Here is a 17,906-nt window from a genome sequence, read left to right on the forward strand (position 1 = left end):
GAGAGCTCCATGTGACCTTGGTCTGGGGCTCCCCTAGCCTCCACCCCAGGCCCTCTATCTTAGGGTACCTCAGGCATCCTCCTTTCCTGCCCTCTCTGCCCTCTTCCCTCAGGTTCTTTTAAAGTGTTAGAAACACTAACAGACACCATCTATGAAGCGTCTATACTGTTAGCCATTTTACAGATGTTGCCTATCCTCCTCACTGTCATCATTAGGGACGACTAACCCAAGGTCACAGTCTGCTTAGAGGGGGGCTGCGAAGCTCCCCAGCCCGTGCACCTTGCACCGCTCTGCTCTGCTCCTTGCAGCCAGCCCCCTGGCCCAGGCTTAGGATAACTACACCACCGGGGAATCACTCGGCCCACTTCCTAACTCTGCTCAATCACTCCTGACCCACAGCAGCACTTCACCCTCTGAACACACACACTTTCATGGCCGGAGCCCAGCTGCCTGGAACACTCAGGATTATTGCTCCAGATACGACCGCTCCAGCCCCTCTCTCCAAAGACACCACTTAGGCAGAAAGGCATAACTTCCTAAAGGCCCTGTGGGCTCTGGGCAAGGGTCAGGACTGTCCCAGGAGAAGTGAGCAGAGTCACCCCCAGCCCTGCCTCAGGGCGGACCTGAGCTTAGCGGCTGCAGTATATGATGCCCCCGCCCCTGGTCTTACCTGCAGGACTCTTACTGCAGAAAGTATGCACATCCTATCTGTGTGTCTGCCTCTCTTGTCTCCTTGTTGGCTGTCAGCAACATGACATTTTCAGCTGTTCACCATGAATAAGTTTCTGCTTATTTTATAGTTATCTGCTGAGCACTTTGTGCTTTGGGGGCAGTTGAGATTCAAGAGATAAATGAAAAGTGCTGTTATAAAGATCCCTAAGGATGCAGAGAGAGGAAGATGAAAGACACGTAAAGGTGCAGGAATGAACAAGACACGTAAAGGTTCAGGAATGAACAACCTTCCCAGTGCTAGAAAGTGTAGGGAATGGCTGACCTGTAGGTGAAGGACTTTGTTAATTACAACTAAAATTTTCAACACCAAATTTCAAACACCAAACATTAAACATTAAATCTAGGCTTTTAATTAGTACTACAATTCTGTGGGGTAAATACAATAATTTCCTCCATTTGTGAATGGGAGCTGGAAGGAGGGAGCTCAGAGAGGATAAGTATCTCACCAAGGTCACACAGTCATAAAGTGGCATAGCTGGGATGTACCGAGGTTGGACACCAAAGCCTGTCTCTGAAACCCTGCACCACACTTGCTCCCTGGGAACGAGGGTTTAGAAAAATGAGACTCCACACGACAGGAGAGTTTTTTTGTCCTTCCCAGGCCATGCTAACATGGCCCACAGGTACACAATAGCCCCTAGGAAACCAGGCCTATCAAGCCTGGTCCCATCTGACAGCTGCCCAGAACCAAAGAGAAAACAGGTTTATAGCATCACAGGCCATTTGAAACTCATGCGGCATAGTTTTTTTCAAAGTACATATTTTATTTACATATAGTGCAAGTTGAACACAAATAATGGTTTGTAATCCAATTTAAACAGCCACCGTGTGCTGGCTGACCTGGCCGGACATGTGCACCCTGTCCTGACCGCGGGTGGTAGCAGGTGTGACTGGCCTTTGTAAGGGAAATGATACAACATTTCCATGATTTGGAAGCAATCTAAATTAGCCGATGGGATAAAATTTTTTTTTTTTTTTTCAACAATGTAATCCCCGAAGCACAGCAGCTTCTCCCTTCCTTACAGGACAAGTCATAGGTGTAGCAAGTTTCTGAGTTCTGGCTGTGCTTCTGAGCTTTTGGCCCAAGTCCTACTAGCCCCAAGGTTTTCCATGGCAACAAAATACTCCTTTCAACCCCTAATTTTTCTTTCACTCCCACTTTCTCCCTACTTCCCAAGTATCCCTGCAATACACTAGGCCAAGCGGAGCAGGGCAGGGGCTGCTGAAGTCTTCCTTTGGGAGGACTGATTAAAGCATCCCAGGATTTTCTCCACCACTGTCCAACTTCCTAGTCCCAATTTAATAGAAATATTGCTTGTCCCCTAGAACCACGCTAGGTAAGGCTGGCAGTTCCTCCAACCCTTAGTCAATTCTTAGATCTCAGGCACATGAGAGTTAAATCCCCCACCCCATATTATTAATAAGTAATCAGCCTATGGTGACCGCAACATCACCTGGGGTAGAGAAACTCTTTGGGCCCATCTCATCTTTCTCCTCGATTTACACCATGAGCAGAGAACAGGGCCCTTGTCTCCCCCATTTACCCCTGTTTGACTGAATCTATTTCACCCTCAGTCCGCGACTCTCAGGGCTCTTCCCTGGGGGATGAAGCTGAAATACATTCCATGGCTGGTGGGAGGGGAAGAGTCAGACAGCTTCCTCAGAGAGGACTTGAATGACCAGGGAACCTGGCATTCACACTGTAGACTGTGGCACTTGCTGGACTCAGATTTTATAAAATAAACAAGTCTCTGCCCCTTTGCTGCACCTCAGGCTCTGCTCACACACTTGCAGTCCCATCTTCCCAGAGCGATCCTCGCTCTTGAGCCATCTACTTGCTGTCTGTCTCACTCACCAGGGATGGGCAAATGCCGTTCCGTAAGTGATCCCCACGGAATCAGACTCCAGCTTGGAATCTGTCTGCCCTTTCCTCCTCAGCAGGTGTTTCATAAGCTCTGGGAGCAGAGAAGAGTTGGGGTCTTACTGAATAAATATGCGTTCCAACAAGTCCACAGACCCTCTACACCACTGCCAGCGCCCCCAGGGTTCAGCCCTGAGGCCACAAGGGCAGCACCATGGCAACAAGGCAGAGACCACCACTGCCACATGAGAGCAAGTGATGTGGCCAAGGGGACCCCGATAACATGTCCTCCGTGGCAGCAATTCAGAAGGTCTCTTGGGCAGAAGTGGGAGAAAAGAATAAAATGGCCAAGTAGGGCTAGAAAAAGTCTTCCTACAATAAAATCCATGCTTGGGCGTCTCTAGGGAGCAGCACTGTAACAGCGCTGTTGATGCAGCAGCTTGCCGAGGTCCACTCAGAGCAGAGACGACATTCAGGGCGGACCTTTCGCTCACGTTGACCAGAACCAGCACAGGCCTCGTGCTCCTGCTGGCTGTGCCACAGGGTGAGGGTGCAGCCAGCAGCATTATCTCACGGCTCTGTCTGCTCTTGGCAAAGTGAGTTGTGAGTCTGGTGATGCTGAAGAAAACGAGTGTCCTGCCACGATCTGGGTCTCCAGCAGAAACCAGAGAAAGGGTGCCTCAGTACTTAAAAGGATCTGGAAGTTGGGTTTAAAGCTTATAGCTTTCTTTATTCAGAAGACTTTTTAAAAAGAAAAATCACTTTCCCCTACAGGTCCTCAGCAATTAATTTTTAAAATTTTGTTTTTTTTGGCTGGAAGAAGTTCTGATAACACTGCTTTTCCCACCCACCCATGCACTTTTTTTTTTTTTTTTTTGCTGTACGCGGGCCTCTCACTGCTGTGCCCTCTGCCGTTGCAGAGCACAGGCTCTGGACGCGCAGGCTCAGCGGCCATGGCTCACGGGCCCAGCCGCTCGGCGGCATGTGGGATCTTCCCGGACTGGGGCACGAACCCGTGTCCCCTGCATTGGCAGGCGGACTCTCAACCACTGCGCCACCAGGGAAGCCCCACCCATGCACTCTTATCTGCTGGGCTTGGCCTCCATGCCCTGTAAGCAGGGCTGCTCCACTCTTTCAATGGGTTTTATCTGGTGCCAAGGGGAGATTCGGTGCCATCTCATCACTTGCTGATCAAGAGCAATCCTGGTCCGACAGCTCACAGAACTGAAAACCCTTAAGAAGACAGAGACGGCCGTGGCAGAAGCAGTGAGGGCCTCACAGGGAGGCAAAGTCTTAAAGGTTTGAGCACCATCTTCTGGTCAGTTATTGGCCTCTGAAAACTTCATTTACTTCAGAATGGGACAATCCCTGAGCTGACAAGCTCAAATGATTTGCACATAAAATGAGCACACAACTGGTGGCGGGGTGAGCTGGCCCAGCTGCCTGCACAGAGCAGGATGGACGCCAGCAGACACACTGGCCAGTGTTAAGGTCCCACCTTCTGCCCTTCCAGCAACGTGTGATGGCGACAGAAGTAGCGACCATGACCCAGATCGACCCCTCCCCTGCTGGTACCTGGTGATGTGAAATGTGCTTAGAAAGAAGGGGTGGCCTTGTCTTCTGCCAGCCTGTATTTTGAGGGTGAGTGATCAAACTGGGCATTACCTTCCGCAGGGGGTCAACCACACGAGGTGGCAGGGAGCTGTGCTGGGTTGTGTGAACACGGCCCTAGCAGACTTCAACCTTCTGCCATCAGGGAAAGGAAGATAAATGCTAGTCATTCCCTCCACCTAATTGCACTTCATAATGGATTCCATAAACCATTAATTATCAGATTATATTTTAGGAACTGAAGATGAAAAAGCTTTGTAAAATTCAGACTCCAAAGGATCACTGACCTGCAGTCATAGTGGCAGCTGGAAAGAGCTCAGACAACAGGCTACTCACAGGCAAGGAAGACCCTGGCAGGAGGAAGACCCAGGGGCCACCATGGGCGCTACTCCACCTGGCGCTGGTTCACTGCTACGTTACATGTATCACGTGCTCCTCAGGGAGGGGATGAGGCCTCCAGGTTGGGTAGAAGCTTTAGGCTTTGATTAGGGAAAGGGGATTGAGGACACCACAGAAAAGCTATGGGAACCAGCCTCAGGTGCAGAATACCATGAAGAGTTTCCTGGAAAGGCAGAGACGGTTTGCAGCTAGATGGCCTCACACTGAACCTTCCCAGAAGAAACACTCCAGAGGCTTCGTTTTGGGAATGGCTGACTATACTGACAAAGTGGGACTCAGCACGGAAATGAAGCCTTCCTGCGTCAGCATGCTGCCACCGGTCCTACTGCCACCATGAGAGGAGGCTGGAAGGGTGACAGACGTGAGGAAGGGGCTGAGTGTGCTCAAGGCTGGGAATCCCCAGATGGCCTGATGGTGCTTTTCTTTTTTTTTTTTTTTTCAGTACGCGGGCCTCTCACTGTTGTGGCCTCTCCCGTTGCGGAGCACAGGCTCCAGACGCGCAGGCTCAGCGGCCACGGCTCACGGGCCCAGCCGCTCCGTGGCACGTGGGAGGATCCTCCCAGACCGGGGCACGAACCCGCGTCCCCTGCATCGGCAGGCGGACTCTCAACCACTGCGCCACCAGGGAAGCCCCCGATTTTCTCTCATTTTTAAATGGCCAGAAGGCACTGGCAGTGCCTGCAGCCCCACTCTGTGGGCCACTGTCTTGCACTGAACCGCTGCTCTGCATGCTGAGGGCTGCCAGCACATCACATCGCTCTGGTTACTCTGGTCACCGGCTCTTATCTCACTGCTCTTTCAGGCTCTATTTCAGAAGCTATACTCCACTTGGGGATGGACAGTGTCAGAGAAGCCACAGCAGCAGGCCTGCCTGCGACGGAGGGCGGTCGCGTTGGTGTTGATGACTCAGACTTGGTTTTATGAGAACCATGATGCTTCTGTCCGTTTCCCAAGTGAGACCACTTAGGTTGGTGCTAAGCTAAGATGCTCAATACTCAGGACATCGAGGGAGGAAGGGCAAAAGGCAAGTGCGGAGCATTCTCTCTACTGCGAACGTAGGACCCTCCACGATGAGCAGCCACTCACTTGGCCTCCCCACAGATTAGGGTCACGGTACCGTCTAGCAAGTCCTCCACCGTCACTGCCACAAGCTCAGAGCTGGTCTGGGATGTCTGTGAATCTGGCAATGTCACAAACACCTGCGAACCAGCAAGCTGGGTCTCCTCCAAAGTGATCACCTGCTCCGTCTGGGCCACCGGCTCTGGGGTTTGGATCACCTGAAAGGGAAACACCGTGAGGCTGCTCTGGGCAGTGTCCACAGTTGGCTCCCCAGAATTTACATGGTTTTCATCTCACGCTGTAATGATATTTATGTTTTCACCTGAGGAGAGCAGTTACATGTGCTTAATGGGAAGAGGCAAGTCTCACACCAGTGATGCACAAGAGAAGGCAGGCAAACAATTTAAGTAAGTCTGTGTGCCAAACTGCTATAATTTAGCTCAGTATGCCACCTCAGGGTGCCTGGACTCTGATTACACACCAGTGAACGCGGGCTCAGTTTCTCACACTGGGTTTTCCTGTCTTGAGGATTACACTGCAGAAGTAAGTGCCGTGCGAAAGGAATGCTACTGAATCAAAGTGGTTCGTGTCAAGCTTGAACCATGGAAATGGGAATGGTTTACCAGAAGCCTCGGGTTGCCAAAGGTGGCATGTCTGGACCTTGATCAGGCTAAGGGCCTTACTTGGAGGCTACGTGGCTACAGAGCTAATGGCTACAGGAAGGAGAACGGGCAGACAAAATGTGGCTTCTCTCAGCTCCCTCACGCAGCTCACCAGGCTGGAGGGCACTGGCTTCTCTCCTCCACAGCCCCCACACGCCCCTTCCAAATCTGCAGCATCTGTTAAAGATGCCTTTCCCATCTCAGGGAGAACTAGTCTGGTTAAGTACACCCAGTTCCTGCCTGAACCTCCGAGTTGATGTTTCTGAGCCATGGAGCTCGGAACAGCTGGATGTTTTCAATACAGAGCGCCCGCAGAGGGCACAGCAACCCTGGCTCTTGAGAGCTGCCGAGAGCAGCAAGCGCTTTCCACTAGACCCGAGTGGGCAGAAATGGAGACGCCAAGCTCAGCCACGTCTCTGCTGTAGGAGTGAAGAGACCAATTGTGATGTTCAGTAAAAAATCACCTAGGATAGCAGTTTTCAAACTGTTTTTCTTTCTTTTTCTTTTAGCAATGGAATCTTTTTTTTCGCCCCAAAGGACATCTTACCCAGAATCCTAATATATAAAAAAGATAAAAGCAGAGCTGTTCTCATTGAAATGGCAGCAGGGTTGGCACCCAGAGGCCTGGCCGCCTGTCTTGCCCTCTGCTCCCCACAGAGGCCTGTAAGAACACGGCTATAAGGGGCTGCTCTACGGGACAGGACAGGGGGCAGCCCAGCCAGCTCACAGTTCCTCTCCCGTCCATTCACAAATTACTGTCAATCAACAGAATGGAGTTTCTTTTCCCTTCCTGCCCACCCTCTCTGGAGAAGACGGGAAGGCAGTAATAGAACTAGAGACACAAAGAGGGGCTGGAGCAAGCGTAGCCTTGAAATATCAGAAGAGGGGGGCTGTTCACCCAGGTAAAGGTGAGAAGCCCAGACGTTCAAATGTGCCCTGTGCCCAGCCCAGAGGAGCTACCAAAGCACTTCAGCTGAAGGTGGTCTCAACAAAGAGCTCATCTACCCTCCTCCGAGGTTTCCGGCAACTCTCACCACATCCCATGGTGTTCTGCAGAAGGTGAGGGAGTGTGTGAATTGGGAGGAGAGGCCAATGTCATTCTGCTTTTGAAAATTCTTGTTCCAGCTTCCCTCTACTCAGGGGCCATTTCACATGTAGTCACCAGGAGGCTAGAATTTTCTGTTCTGTTTGGAAAGAGGTCCAGAGACTCTTCTGCAAGATCCTCCTGGTCATGAATGCATCACTCACGGGGCCCTTTGAGAGCCCCGGGGAGAAAGGCTAGCTATCGTGATGGGACTGCCTCCAGAGAAGCCTTAGGAGCCCCGTGTCAGCACCCTCATATCTGATGGCCCCAGAATCACCTGCACCATCTGTGAGGCGGCCGCTTGGCTTTCAGTGCCCGTCACCTTTGGGTGTTCAGCCTCCAAGTGACAGTCCAGCTGGGCCTGGGAGGTGAAGAGCTCCCCGCAGAGCTCACAGGGGAAGGTGCTCTCCGACTGCTTGAAGTGCTCAGTGGTGACGTGGTGCTGCAGCGCCCCGGGAAAGCGGAAAGTGGCTGCACAGTACAGACACCGGAACGGCTGTGACCCTGGAGGAGGGGGACAGAGGGAGTGACTGAGGGAAACGAGAGCAGGGAGGGGAGAGGAAGGTGCAAGGGGGGGCGAGGAGCACAGGCAGGTCCAGAGGCAACTCTTCAGCTCCTGTGGGGCCTGGAGCGTGTACAGTTTGGGGAGCCCTCTCTAGGAAAACGGATACAAAATTACACATACAGGATGAGGGGCAGATCTTTGGAAGGGTCCCGCCAAGTGAAAGGCTCCAAGGCACAGCTTCATTAGCATCGGATTCAGGCTAAATCTGCCTCTGCCAAAGCCCATTATTCATTCAACTGTAATGATGCTGACAATGTTTATTTCGTCAGTTCTAAGAAGCACGTTTTAACGTCTCTGAAATGGGATCCATGGCATCTTACTACTGTTACGGGCCACGGAGGTTGGGTGTAATTGTCAGCAAGTGCACTTGCACGGACACCTAAAAGGGCAGCATCAAGACTTGCAGAACGCACGTCCACAGTCTGAAAGAAAAGCCCTAAGACAGGAGCGCTGCATGCTTTAAACTCACAGGAAACGAATGGTTTAGGAGGGAGGAGGTGAGGGTTGGACGTTCAGCTACACTCCCAAAGCAGGAATCAGAAGACTAGTTTTGCTAATGCTCGAGACACCAAAGCCACCTTACCGTGCGCTCCATCACCAGTGCTCCTGACGGTGGAGGGCAGCACCGCGTGGAGTAACACTCACGCCAACAGTCTGAACTGAGAGCTACTTGGGAAGCTGAATTCTTATGTTAATCAACTTATTTCTTACGTTTCCTTTTTTTATGTATGCATACAAGAGTGCATAAAATCTACATCAAATTAAGCCCAAAGCAGCACTTAGGATAACCTGCAAACTCTAAGTGATAAGAAAGCATAGTTTAACTGGCAGCAGTTTTTCTTTCTTAACAGTTCATTAGAAGTGGTGCCTCTTATATAACTGGCATTTTAGATTTGGTAAGATATAGCAGGAACAATGATAATCATGGGTAACGCTTACGAGATGCTTACTGGCGCCAGGCCTTAAGTGTTTTCTGTGTACTAACATATTCAACTCTCACGGTTACCCTATGAAGTAGGTACTGCAATCGTCCCTGTTTTGTAGATGAAGAAACTGAGGCACAAGTTAGCTGTTACTTAGCCTGGGTTGCACAGCTGCAGATGGTGGAGATGAGACCCATCCCTGGGCAGTGCAGCTCAGGAGCATCTTGGAAGGGGCACTGACCTGAATGCTGGCACTTGATGTGAACCTGCAGCAAAGCTGGCGTGGGGAAGAGCTCCTTGCACTGGTCGCATTCATGGAACTTCATATCTGCGAAACACACGAGGAAAGAAGTGGTGGGAAAGAACAAAAGGAAGATTCTCTGAGCCTGGGGAGTAACAGGGCTGGGGGCGGGGTGATGGTTCACACTTAGCGAGCATCTACGAAGTGCCAGGATCCTGATACCTATGCTACATTAGTGCAATCTGTGGTAAAGAGCGCCAGATCTGGATCCAAGTGCCCGGATGCAGAGGGTTTTTGTGAGAATTAAAGGAGAAAACACACACGGGTGCTGAGCATAGCGCCATGTACTCAGGAAACACTTCATAACTGCGAGCTGTTGTGATTATCCCCCAATTTATCTGTAACACAGGTATGAATAATTGACTTTCTGAAGAAAAGGAAACAGGTTCAGAAAGAGAAATCACTTGCCAAGGTCACACAGCTAGAGTTAGGAGTCCCACCCTGGCCTGTGTGCCACGCTTCCCATGTGACACGACCAATCACCACCACCGAGGCTGGCAGGAGTCACACTGCTCTACGTCTCCAGTTGCAAGAACTACTGCTACTCAAGCTAGTGTTACTGATGGACTGACGTGGCACCTGCCGGTGTGCTGGGGAGGAAGAGGCTGTCACTGCAGCACACCACACTCTAGCACTAGAAGTCGGGATTTAGGGCTGGAACCCAGGATGCTACGTCACCAAGCCCCTTCCACTCATCAGCCCCCACTCCCAGTCCAGGGCACCCCAATTCACCTGCATGCTCTGCTTTGATGTGCTTCTTGTGTTCAATGGTGTTGGGAAAGGTTTTGTCACAGGAGCTGCACTGGAGTGACGAGAACTTGGAAGATCGATGGTTCTGAGCAGCAAACACGTCAGGGTGGTGGGTCCGATTGTGGTACCACAAACCAGACAATTGCTAAAAGGAATGTGGCAAATGTTAGGTCTTGGATGTTCTAGCAAGCTGGAGAGTTCACAAAGCCTCGTGAGAGAAAAGCGCTCCCAGGGAAGCTTATGGACCTGGAGTCACACCCTTACCCACCACAGTCAGTGCTGACATGCGAGGGGACGCTGGTGCTCATGGGAACAAGGCACCTGCGTATTTACTGAGGTCACCACAGGGCAGGGCCGGGGCCTTCAGAAACCCATTCCTCACAAGCTTAGGAGGGAGGTGTTAGGCTCTTTCCAGTGACGTGGAAGCTGAGGCACAGAGGGGTGAAGTGACTTGCCCAAGGTCACACGATTAGTAAACAGGAGGACCAGGATTCACACCCTGGCCTTCTGAATGGAGAATCTGTGCTTCACCACCGAGCTGTCTTGCTGCCTGTCAGAGGCCCAGGGCACAGCAGGGAAACCCGCTGGAGAGGGGCAGTGCTGTCCCTACTCCATAAGCCCCTTCTTCCCGGGTTCCAGAGCAGCGCTGCAACACTCTCCATACAATTCCATGGTTTCCTAGAGACCAAGCCCAGGTATTACCCAGCTCTGTAACCCTAACGTCACAGCACAAGGCTTGGAACAAAGTTAGCTCTCAATTTCTGTTGAGCTGAAATTAGCTGCTGGGTTTTTCTCTCTGTACTCAAATGCTATACATGCCAGCGAGGGCCATTCTTTTCTCTGTGGTCTTAGAGTTTCTCAAAGAAGTGGCTTCTTTTCAGATCTGTATGAGGTTTCCCTTCAATTACAAAGCAAACTCTAAGGTAAAAAAGCAGAGCTCTTCCCCAGGAGTTAAAAAAAAACCCACAAAACACCAATAATTGTGCTAAACAAGATAATTCCAGGTAGTGTTACACACCCCAGTGTCATTCTCACATCCCTCAACACATGGGATCAATAGGTTCTAAAGAATGTAAATACCCAGGGAAAATGCAGGATTCAGTTCAGGACAAGGCTGAAATCTAAGAGAAGAAGTGCAAGAACTCTTGGCTCCAACTGAAGCTCCCCCACTGACCCCACTCTGACCAGGTCACCACAGAGGATCTGAATAACCTATCAGCTGCATTCTTCATGAGAACCAGCCAAATGGTCATATCCTGGAGACAAGAGGTGTTCTGCAAGCCACAAACACGGGGACCAAGGGAGACCAAAGGGAGACCAAAGGGAGAGTGGATGAGGGCCCAGGAAAGGTGCCCGCAGAAGCTGAGCTCACCTGGTAGGCCTTGTTGCAGATCCCACAGCTGAAGGGCTTCCCTCCGACGTGGGTCACCATGTGCCGCTCCAGCATCGAAGGGGCGCTGAAGATCTTCCCACACGTGGGGCAGGGGTGGTACTCCTTGGAGTGCACCTCATGGATGTGCTTTCGGTGATCCTGCAGAGTGGGGAAGCTCATCCTGCATTTCTTGCAGTCATACGGATCTTCTATGTCTGGTTCCATGAGGGGAGGGAGGGGGACACCACAGGCAACAATCAGTGACAAGTGGTTTTCAGTGTGCAGCTCCAGAAGCAAGACTGTTTAGAGGTCATGCGGGGTGACAGACTCGAAGGACCAGAAATCACCGCATCCATCACCTAACTACCTTCTACCTTCATCCTGGGAGGTGGGGCTCCTCTGAGGCTTCTGGATTAACCACCTCTGAGCATTAGTTTACCTCAATTCCTCATCTTACATCTAACAAGTTAAATTCCATCTTACTACTTTCCAGGGAGTATCACCTTTGCTCTTCCCCTGCCTGCAGTGGGTGTTTTGGGGTTTTCTAATTCTCTATAGAGATTTCCCACATACTCCCCAAAGCATCACTATTTCTTTTGTCAGTAGTACAATGCAGAGGATGAATGCTTCCTTGATCCCCACTTTAGATTCAACAACAAAAACATTTTCGTAAGTAATGTTTATTAAGTGCTATATGACATGCGTGTTTTAAGTGCCTACATATATTAAATCACTTAAAACTTCCAATAACCCTATGTGTAGGTTCTACTACCAGTCCTATTTTATAGATTAGGAAAATCAAGGTTTAGAGAGTGCCCAATGGCACAAGTATGATATTGCTGAGCTGGGTAACAATCCCAGCTTTCACTCCCAAGGTCATGCTCTGAGCTGCATGCTGTATTGGACAAGGCAACTCCTCAGTGGGACCTCAAAAATAAGAACTAGCACTGATGAAGAATACATTTGCCATCCCTGTGGCAGGAAAGTTCAGTCTTTTTCTGAAGGTAACAGAAAGTAAAATGTTTGAATAATAAAATCCTTTGCCCACAGAAAGGCCCAGCCCATCAGCCAATCTTATGTGTGCACTGATCCAGGTTAATTCAGGGATCTGACATGCAGCAGCACTCGGCATCATTAACTAGTATCCCCATGGACGTGAGCTCTTGAGATCTCAGTTTCACATTATCTTTTAAGATACTCTGAAGGAATTCTCCGTAAGCAATGATGTGATCCTATGAAACAGGCAAGGAACAGTCAATGAGAGAGGGGCCTGGATGCGGGGCCTGCTTTGGGTGATCCACTCCAAGTCATGGCAAAGTGTTTTGGGTCTTCTCTATTCTGAAAATTGATAATGTCTTCCCCTTTCCTGACTTCATGTGATGCTACTGGGAAAAGGAGACTGAAGCGGAATGTCATTTAAAGAGATTGAGAGGACTTCAAAGTTGTGGCACTGGATCCAAGCCAAATCCCACTCACCTGGAAGTCTACTGCAACTGGATTTGCTGGACAACCTTGTAAACTCCTTGCGGTGAGTGGGGGGCAGCACTTTATGTTTTCCTGTATTGCCCAGTGCCCAGCCACATGCTGGGCACATACAAGCTCTGGCGAAGTGCCTTGTTGGCTGGCTGACAACAGGCTTGAATGTGTTGACAGAAAGCACATGTTTGTGAGATACTGTATTTGCCAACAGCTAGAAACTGGTGTGTGGGGAACAGAGGTAGGGAGGGGAAAAGGGAAGAAGGGTATGCAAGGTGCATGGCATGAAAAAAAAAAGGCAGGCTCTTATGGTGACAAGATGGCACTGGAGAAGGCTGCTCTTGTCACCAATACTCTCTGGCATTTATTCAGCATTTTCTATGTGGCAGGCATGGAGCTTCATGCTTTATGTGTGATATCTCTTTTATTCTCACAACAGCCCAATGTGGTAGTATTACTATTTTCTCTACCTTACAGAAGGGGCATGAGGCTTAAAAAGGTAAAGAAATTTGTCTAAGGCCTCAAAGAAGTAAATGGCAGAGTAATCAAGATTCAAGCCCAGGCCCGTGTGATTCCAGAGCCCAAGCTCTTAACCACCCTGCTGGGCTGTGCTGATCACACGACTGCTACAAGAGCAGCTGAAGATGATGTGACGTGACCAGCGGATGCCTCCTTGGCGATTTCCTGATGATGTGATGAGGAATCACAAAATCTCCTCTTCCTCCCCTGTGTGTGCTGAATGGAAGTGTGGTTTTGTCTGTATCAGTTCTAGTAGAAGGGGACAAAGATGGGGGCAGACCCTACTAACTGGGTGAATACAAGGCATTTGGAAGAGAATGCTGGGCAGAAGGCTTTTAAGGGAACATGACCAGGGACCACTCACAGTGGTACACATTAACTCAGAAAGTGTCCAGGCTGCTCCTATGGGGAAAGGCAGGTTATGACCATAAGATGAGAGTGGGAGTAGGAAAAAGAAGCTCAGCGGACAAATGGAAATATGCTGGTGCTCTGCGAGCCTGTCTGTTATAGAGATGCTTTCCTTCAAACATAATGGGCCTCCGTCAGCCAAAAAGAGCCAGGTGGGCTAAAATGGAAGACAAGGAAACAGCCTGGACAGAGAATCACACAATGACACGTTAAAATGGGATTCTTCTTGAAATAGGAATGAGGGACTCTGGCTTCTGCAGGAAAATAGGAGAGGGGAAGGCACTGAACGGGGCCCAGCTCTGGTGGAGTGATGACTCTGTTACGACTGCTGCACGCCTTCCCAGCGCCAGGCCTGGTGCCGAGTGCCTAATACCCACAAACTCAGTACATACTGTGAAAGGTGTGCAGGTGGATGGAGAGGCCATTGGCTTGCCGGAAGCCCTTGCCACAATCTCTGCAGACATATGGCTTGTCCCCGGTGTGGGTCCTCACGTGGCGGGACAGCTCAATGGACTGGGCAAACACAGCATCACAGTACTGGCACGCATACATTTTTCCTGGAAATATACATGAGTTTCTTAGAGGCAGCACTAAACATTTAGGGCATTCATAAAAACAAAACCACATTCTAAGGCACACAGCAGGGAAATATAATCTGGGACATGACAGTAAAACACGAGGCAATTTGTAATACACTGGGTGAGAGGTCTGAGCCATCCTATCAGATGGTACCTCACAAACACAGTTGATCACACAGAGGGGGTATCCGTGTCTCCCTACCCTGAGGGATAAGGACGGAGTTCTCATCACACAAGACCAGCCATCTGTTAACCTGGCCACTACAAGTACGTAAGAGCTCATTCCATTCCCAGGGAACAGATATATCCTTGAGCCCAGAAATACGTGAGTCTGGATCCCGTGAAAAACACACAGGGCAGAAATGCAACTGCACATAAAAATGACAGACATGGATTCAGAAAAGAATGACAGCTTTCTGCCAGTGACTTGCTATAAAGATTCTCTTGGCTTCTCTATTTTCTCATGCACTAATGAAAATACAATGACCAGACTGCCAGAGAGTATTAGAAAATACCGGTAAAGAGCAAGTCTGGAAAATCGGCATTTGTAAAAAAATGCTAGACCAAATGTACCTTCAATCTCCCTTATGGGCCAACAGAGAAATGGGAAAATCAATAAGGTGAGAGTCCAGACAGCCCAGATCCCAGGGCTGACCTCAACTAGGGCAATCTATCTCATTTTCATTTTTTATATGTTACACTTTGGAATAAGATTTTGTTAAGAAAAAAAGGGTTTCTTACCATTTCCTCTAAGATCAGAACAAGACAAGGGTGCCCACTCTCACCACTATTATTCAACATAGTTTTGAAAGTTTTAGCCACGGCAATCAGAGAAGAAAAAGAAATAAGGAATCCAAATTGGAAAAGAAGTAAAACTGTCACTGTTTGCAGATGACATGATACGATACATAGAGAATCCTGAAGATGCTACCAGAAAACTACTAGAGCTAATCAATGAACTTGGCAAAGGATACAAAATTAATGCACAGAAATCTCTTGCATTCCTATACACTAACAACGAAAAATCTGAAAGAGAAATTAAGGAAACAATCCCATTTACCATTGCAACAAAGAGAATAAAATACCTAGGAATAAACCTACCTAAGGAGACAAAAGATCTGTATTCAGAAAACTATAAGACACTGATGAAAGAAATCAAAGATGATACAAACAGATGGAGAGATATACCATGTTCTTGGATAGAAGAATCAACTTTGTGAAAATGACTATACTACCCAAAGCAATCTACAGATTCAGTGCAATTCCTATCAAACTACCAATGGCATTTTCCACAGAACTAGAACAAAAAATTTTACAATTTGTATGGAAACACAAAAGACCCCGAATAGCCAAAGCAACCCTGAGAAAGAAAAACGGAGCTGGAGGAATCAGGCTCTCTGACCTCAGATTATACTACAAAGCTACAGTAATCAAGACAGTATGGTACTGGCACAGAAACAGAAATATAGATCAATGGAACAGGACAGAAAGCCCAGAGATAAACCCACACACATATGGTCACCTTATCTTTGATAAAGGAAGCAAGAATGTACAAAGGAGAAAAGACAGCCTCTTCAATAAGTGGTGCTGGGAAAACTAGACAGCAACATGTTAAAGAATGAAACTAGAACACCCCCTAACACCATACACAAAAATAAACTCAAAATGGATTAAAGACCTAAATGTAAGGACAGACACTATAAAACTCTTAGAGGAAAACATAGGCCGAACACTCTATGACATAAATCACAGCAAGATCCTTTTTGACCCACCTTCTAGAGAAATGGAAATAAAAACAAAAATAAACAAATGGGACCTAATGAAACTTAAAAGCCTTTGCACAGCAAAGGAAACCACAAACAAGATGAAAAGACAGCCCTCAGAATAGGAGAAAATATTTGCACATGAAGCAACTGACAAAGGATTAATCTCCCAAATACACAAGCAGCTCATGAAGCTCAGTATCAAAAAAACAAACAACCCAATCCAAAAACAGGCAGAAGACTTAAGTAGACATTTCTCCAAAGAAGATATACAGATTGCCAACAAACACATGAAAGGATGCTCAGCATCACTAATCATTAAAGAAATGGGAATCAAAACCGCAACGAGGTTATCACCTCACAGCAGTCAGAATGGTCATCATCAAAACATCTACAAACAATAACTGCTGGAGAGGGTGTGGAGAAAAGGAAACCCTCTTGCACTGTTGGTGGGAATGTAAACTGATACAGCCACTATGGAGAACAGTATGGAGGTTCCTTCAAAAACTAAAACAGAACTATCATATGACCCAGCAATCCCACTATTGGGCATATACCCTGAGAAAACCATAGTTCAAAAAGAGTCATGGGGCTTCCCTGGTGGCGCAGTGGTTGAGAGTCCGCCTGCCGATGCAGGGGACACGGGTTCGTGCCCCGGTCCGGGAAGATCCCACATGCCGCGGAGCAACTAGGCCCGTGAGCCATGGCTGCTGAGCCTGCGCGTCCGGAGCCTGAGCTCCGCAATGGGAGAGGCCACAACAGTGAGAGGCCCACATACAGAAAAAAAAAAAAAAAGAGTCATGTCCCACAATGTTCATTGCAGCACTATTTACATAGCCAGGACATGGAAGCAACCTAAGTGTCCATCAACAGACGAATGGATAAAGAAGATGTGGTACATATATACAATGGAATATTACTGAGCCATAAAAAGAAACAAAACTGAGTTAGTTGTCGTGAGGTGGATGGACCTAGAGTCTGTCATACAGAGTGAAGTAAGTCAGAAGGAGAAAACAAATACCATATGGTAACACATATATATGGAATCTAAAAAAAAAAAATGGTTCTGATGAACCTAGGGGCAGGACAGGAATAAAGACACAGACGTAGAGAATGGACTTGAGGACACCAGGGGGCAGGGAGGGGAAGCTGGGACGAAGTGAGAGAGTGGCAATGGACATATATACACTACCAGATGTAAAATAGCTAGCTAGTGGGAAGCAGCCACATAGCACAGGGAGATCAGCTCGGTGCTCTGTGACCACCTAGAGGGGTGGGAAAGGGAGGGTGGGAGGGAGGGAGATGCAAGAGGGAGGGGATAGGGGGATATATGTATACATATAGCTGATTCGCCTTGTTATACAGCAGAAACTAACACAATATTGTAAAGCAATTATACTCTAATCAAGATGTAAAAAATAAATAAATAAAGTAGCAGTACAGCAGGGAAAAAAAAAAGAAAAAAGAAAAACAGGGTTTCTTGAATCAAGAGTTGAAATTATTGAGAAGCCCAGGACTCAGCCTTTGGCCTTCTTCTCTGTCTCCACTTTCTAGATGATCTTATCTCAGAGCCTTACATTCCACCTGTACATTGCTAGCTCCCACATTCTCTCTAGCTCCCACATTTACATCTCTATCTCCCAGCTGTCCCTAAAACTTCAGACTTATATCCACTGCCTATCAGCCTAGTTGTCCAGCTGGAGGTCCAAGAGTAGCTCAAATTTACCACCATGCCAAAACAGAGTTCCTGAGTCCACCGCCACCACCCCCGCAACCCACCCACCTATACATACACACACACTCCAGTTTCCCCCCTTTCAGTAATTGGCAGCATCATTTACCT

At 48.5% G+C, this 17,906-nt stretch overlaps 1 protein-coding gene across 3 annotated transcripts in view; it reads right to left on the reverse strand.

The window, feature by feature from the left end:
- Positions 1-1,081: 1,081 nt before the first annotated feature.
- The window catches only part of ZBTB40 (zinc finger and BTB domain containing 40), an 83,171-nt gene continuing 66,346 nt past the window's right edge, over positions 1,082-17,906 (reverse strand). For all 3 annotated transcript variants that reach the window (XM_081226052.1, XM_081226053.1, XM_081226054.1), the window contains 6 exons: positions 14,115-14,279; positions 11,320-11,534; positions 9,930-10,092; positions 9,138-9,224; positions 7,686-7,912; positions 1,082-5,880 (listed from right to left, as the gene is read on the reverse strand). In XM_081226052.1, coding sequence (XP_081082178.1) covers positions 5,686-5,880; positions 7,686-7,912; positions 9,138-9,224; positions 9,930-10,092; positions 11,320-11,534; positions 14,115-14,279 — 1,052 coding nt within the window. In that variant the 3' untranslated portion in view covers positions 1,082-5,685. The remainder of the gene's footprint in view (positions 5,881-7,685; positions 7,913-9,137; positions 9,225-9,929; positions 10,093-11,319; positions 11,535-14,114; positions 14,280-17,906) is intronic.

This window comes from Mesoplodon bidens (assembly GCF_964165515.1).
Source record: "Mesoplodon bidens genome assembly, chromosome: 2".
NCBI classification, from domain to species: domain Eukaryota; kingdom Metazoa; phylum Chordata; class Mammalia; order Artiodactyla; family Ziphiidae; genus Mesoplodon; species Mesoplodon bidens.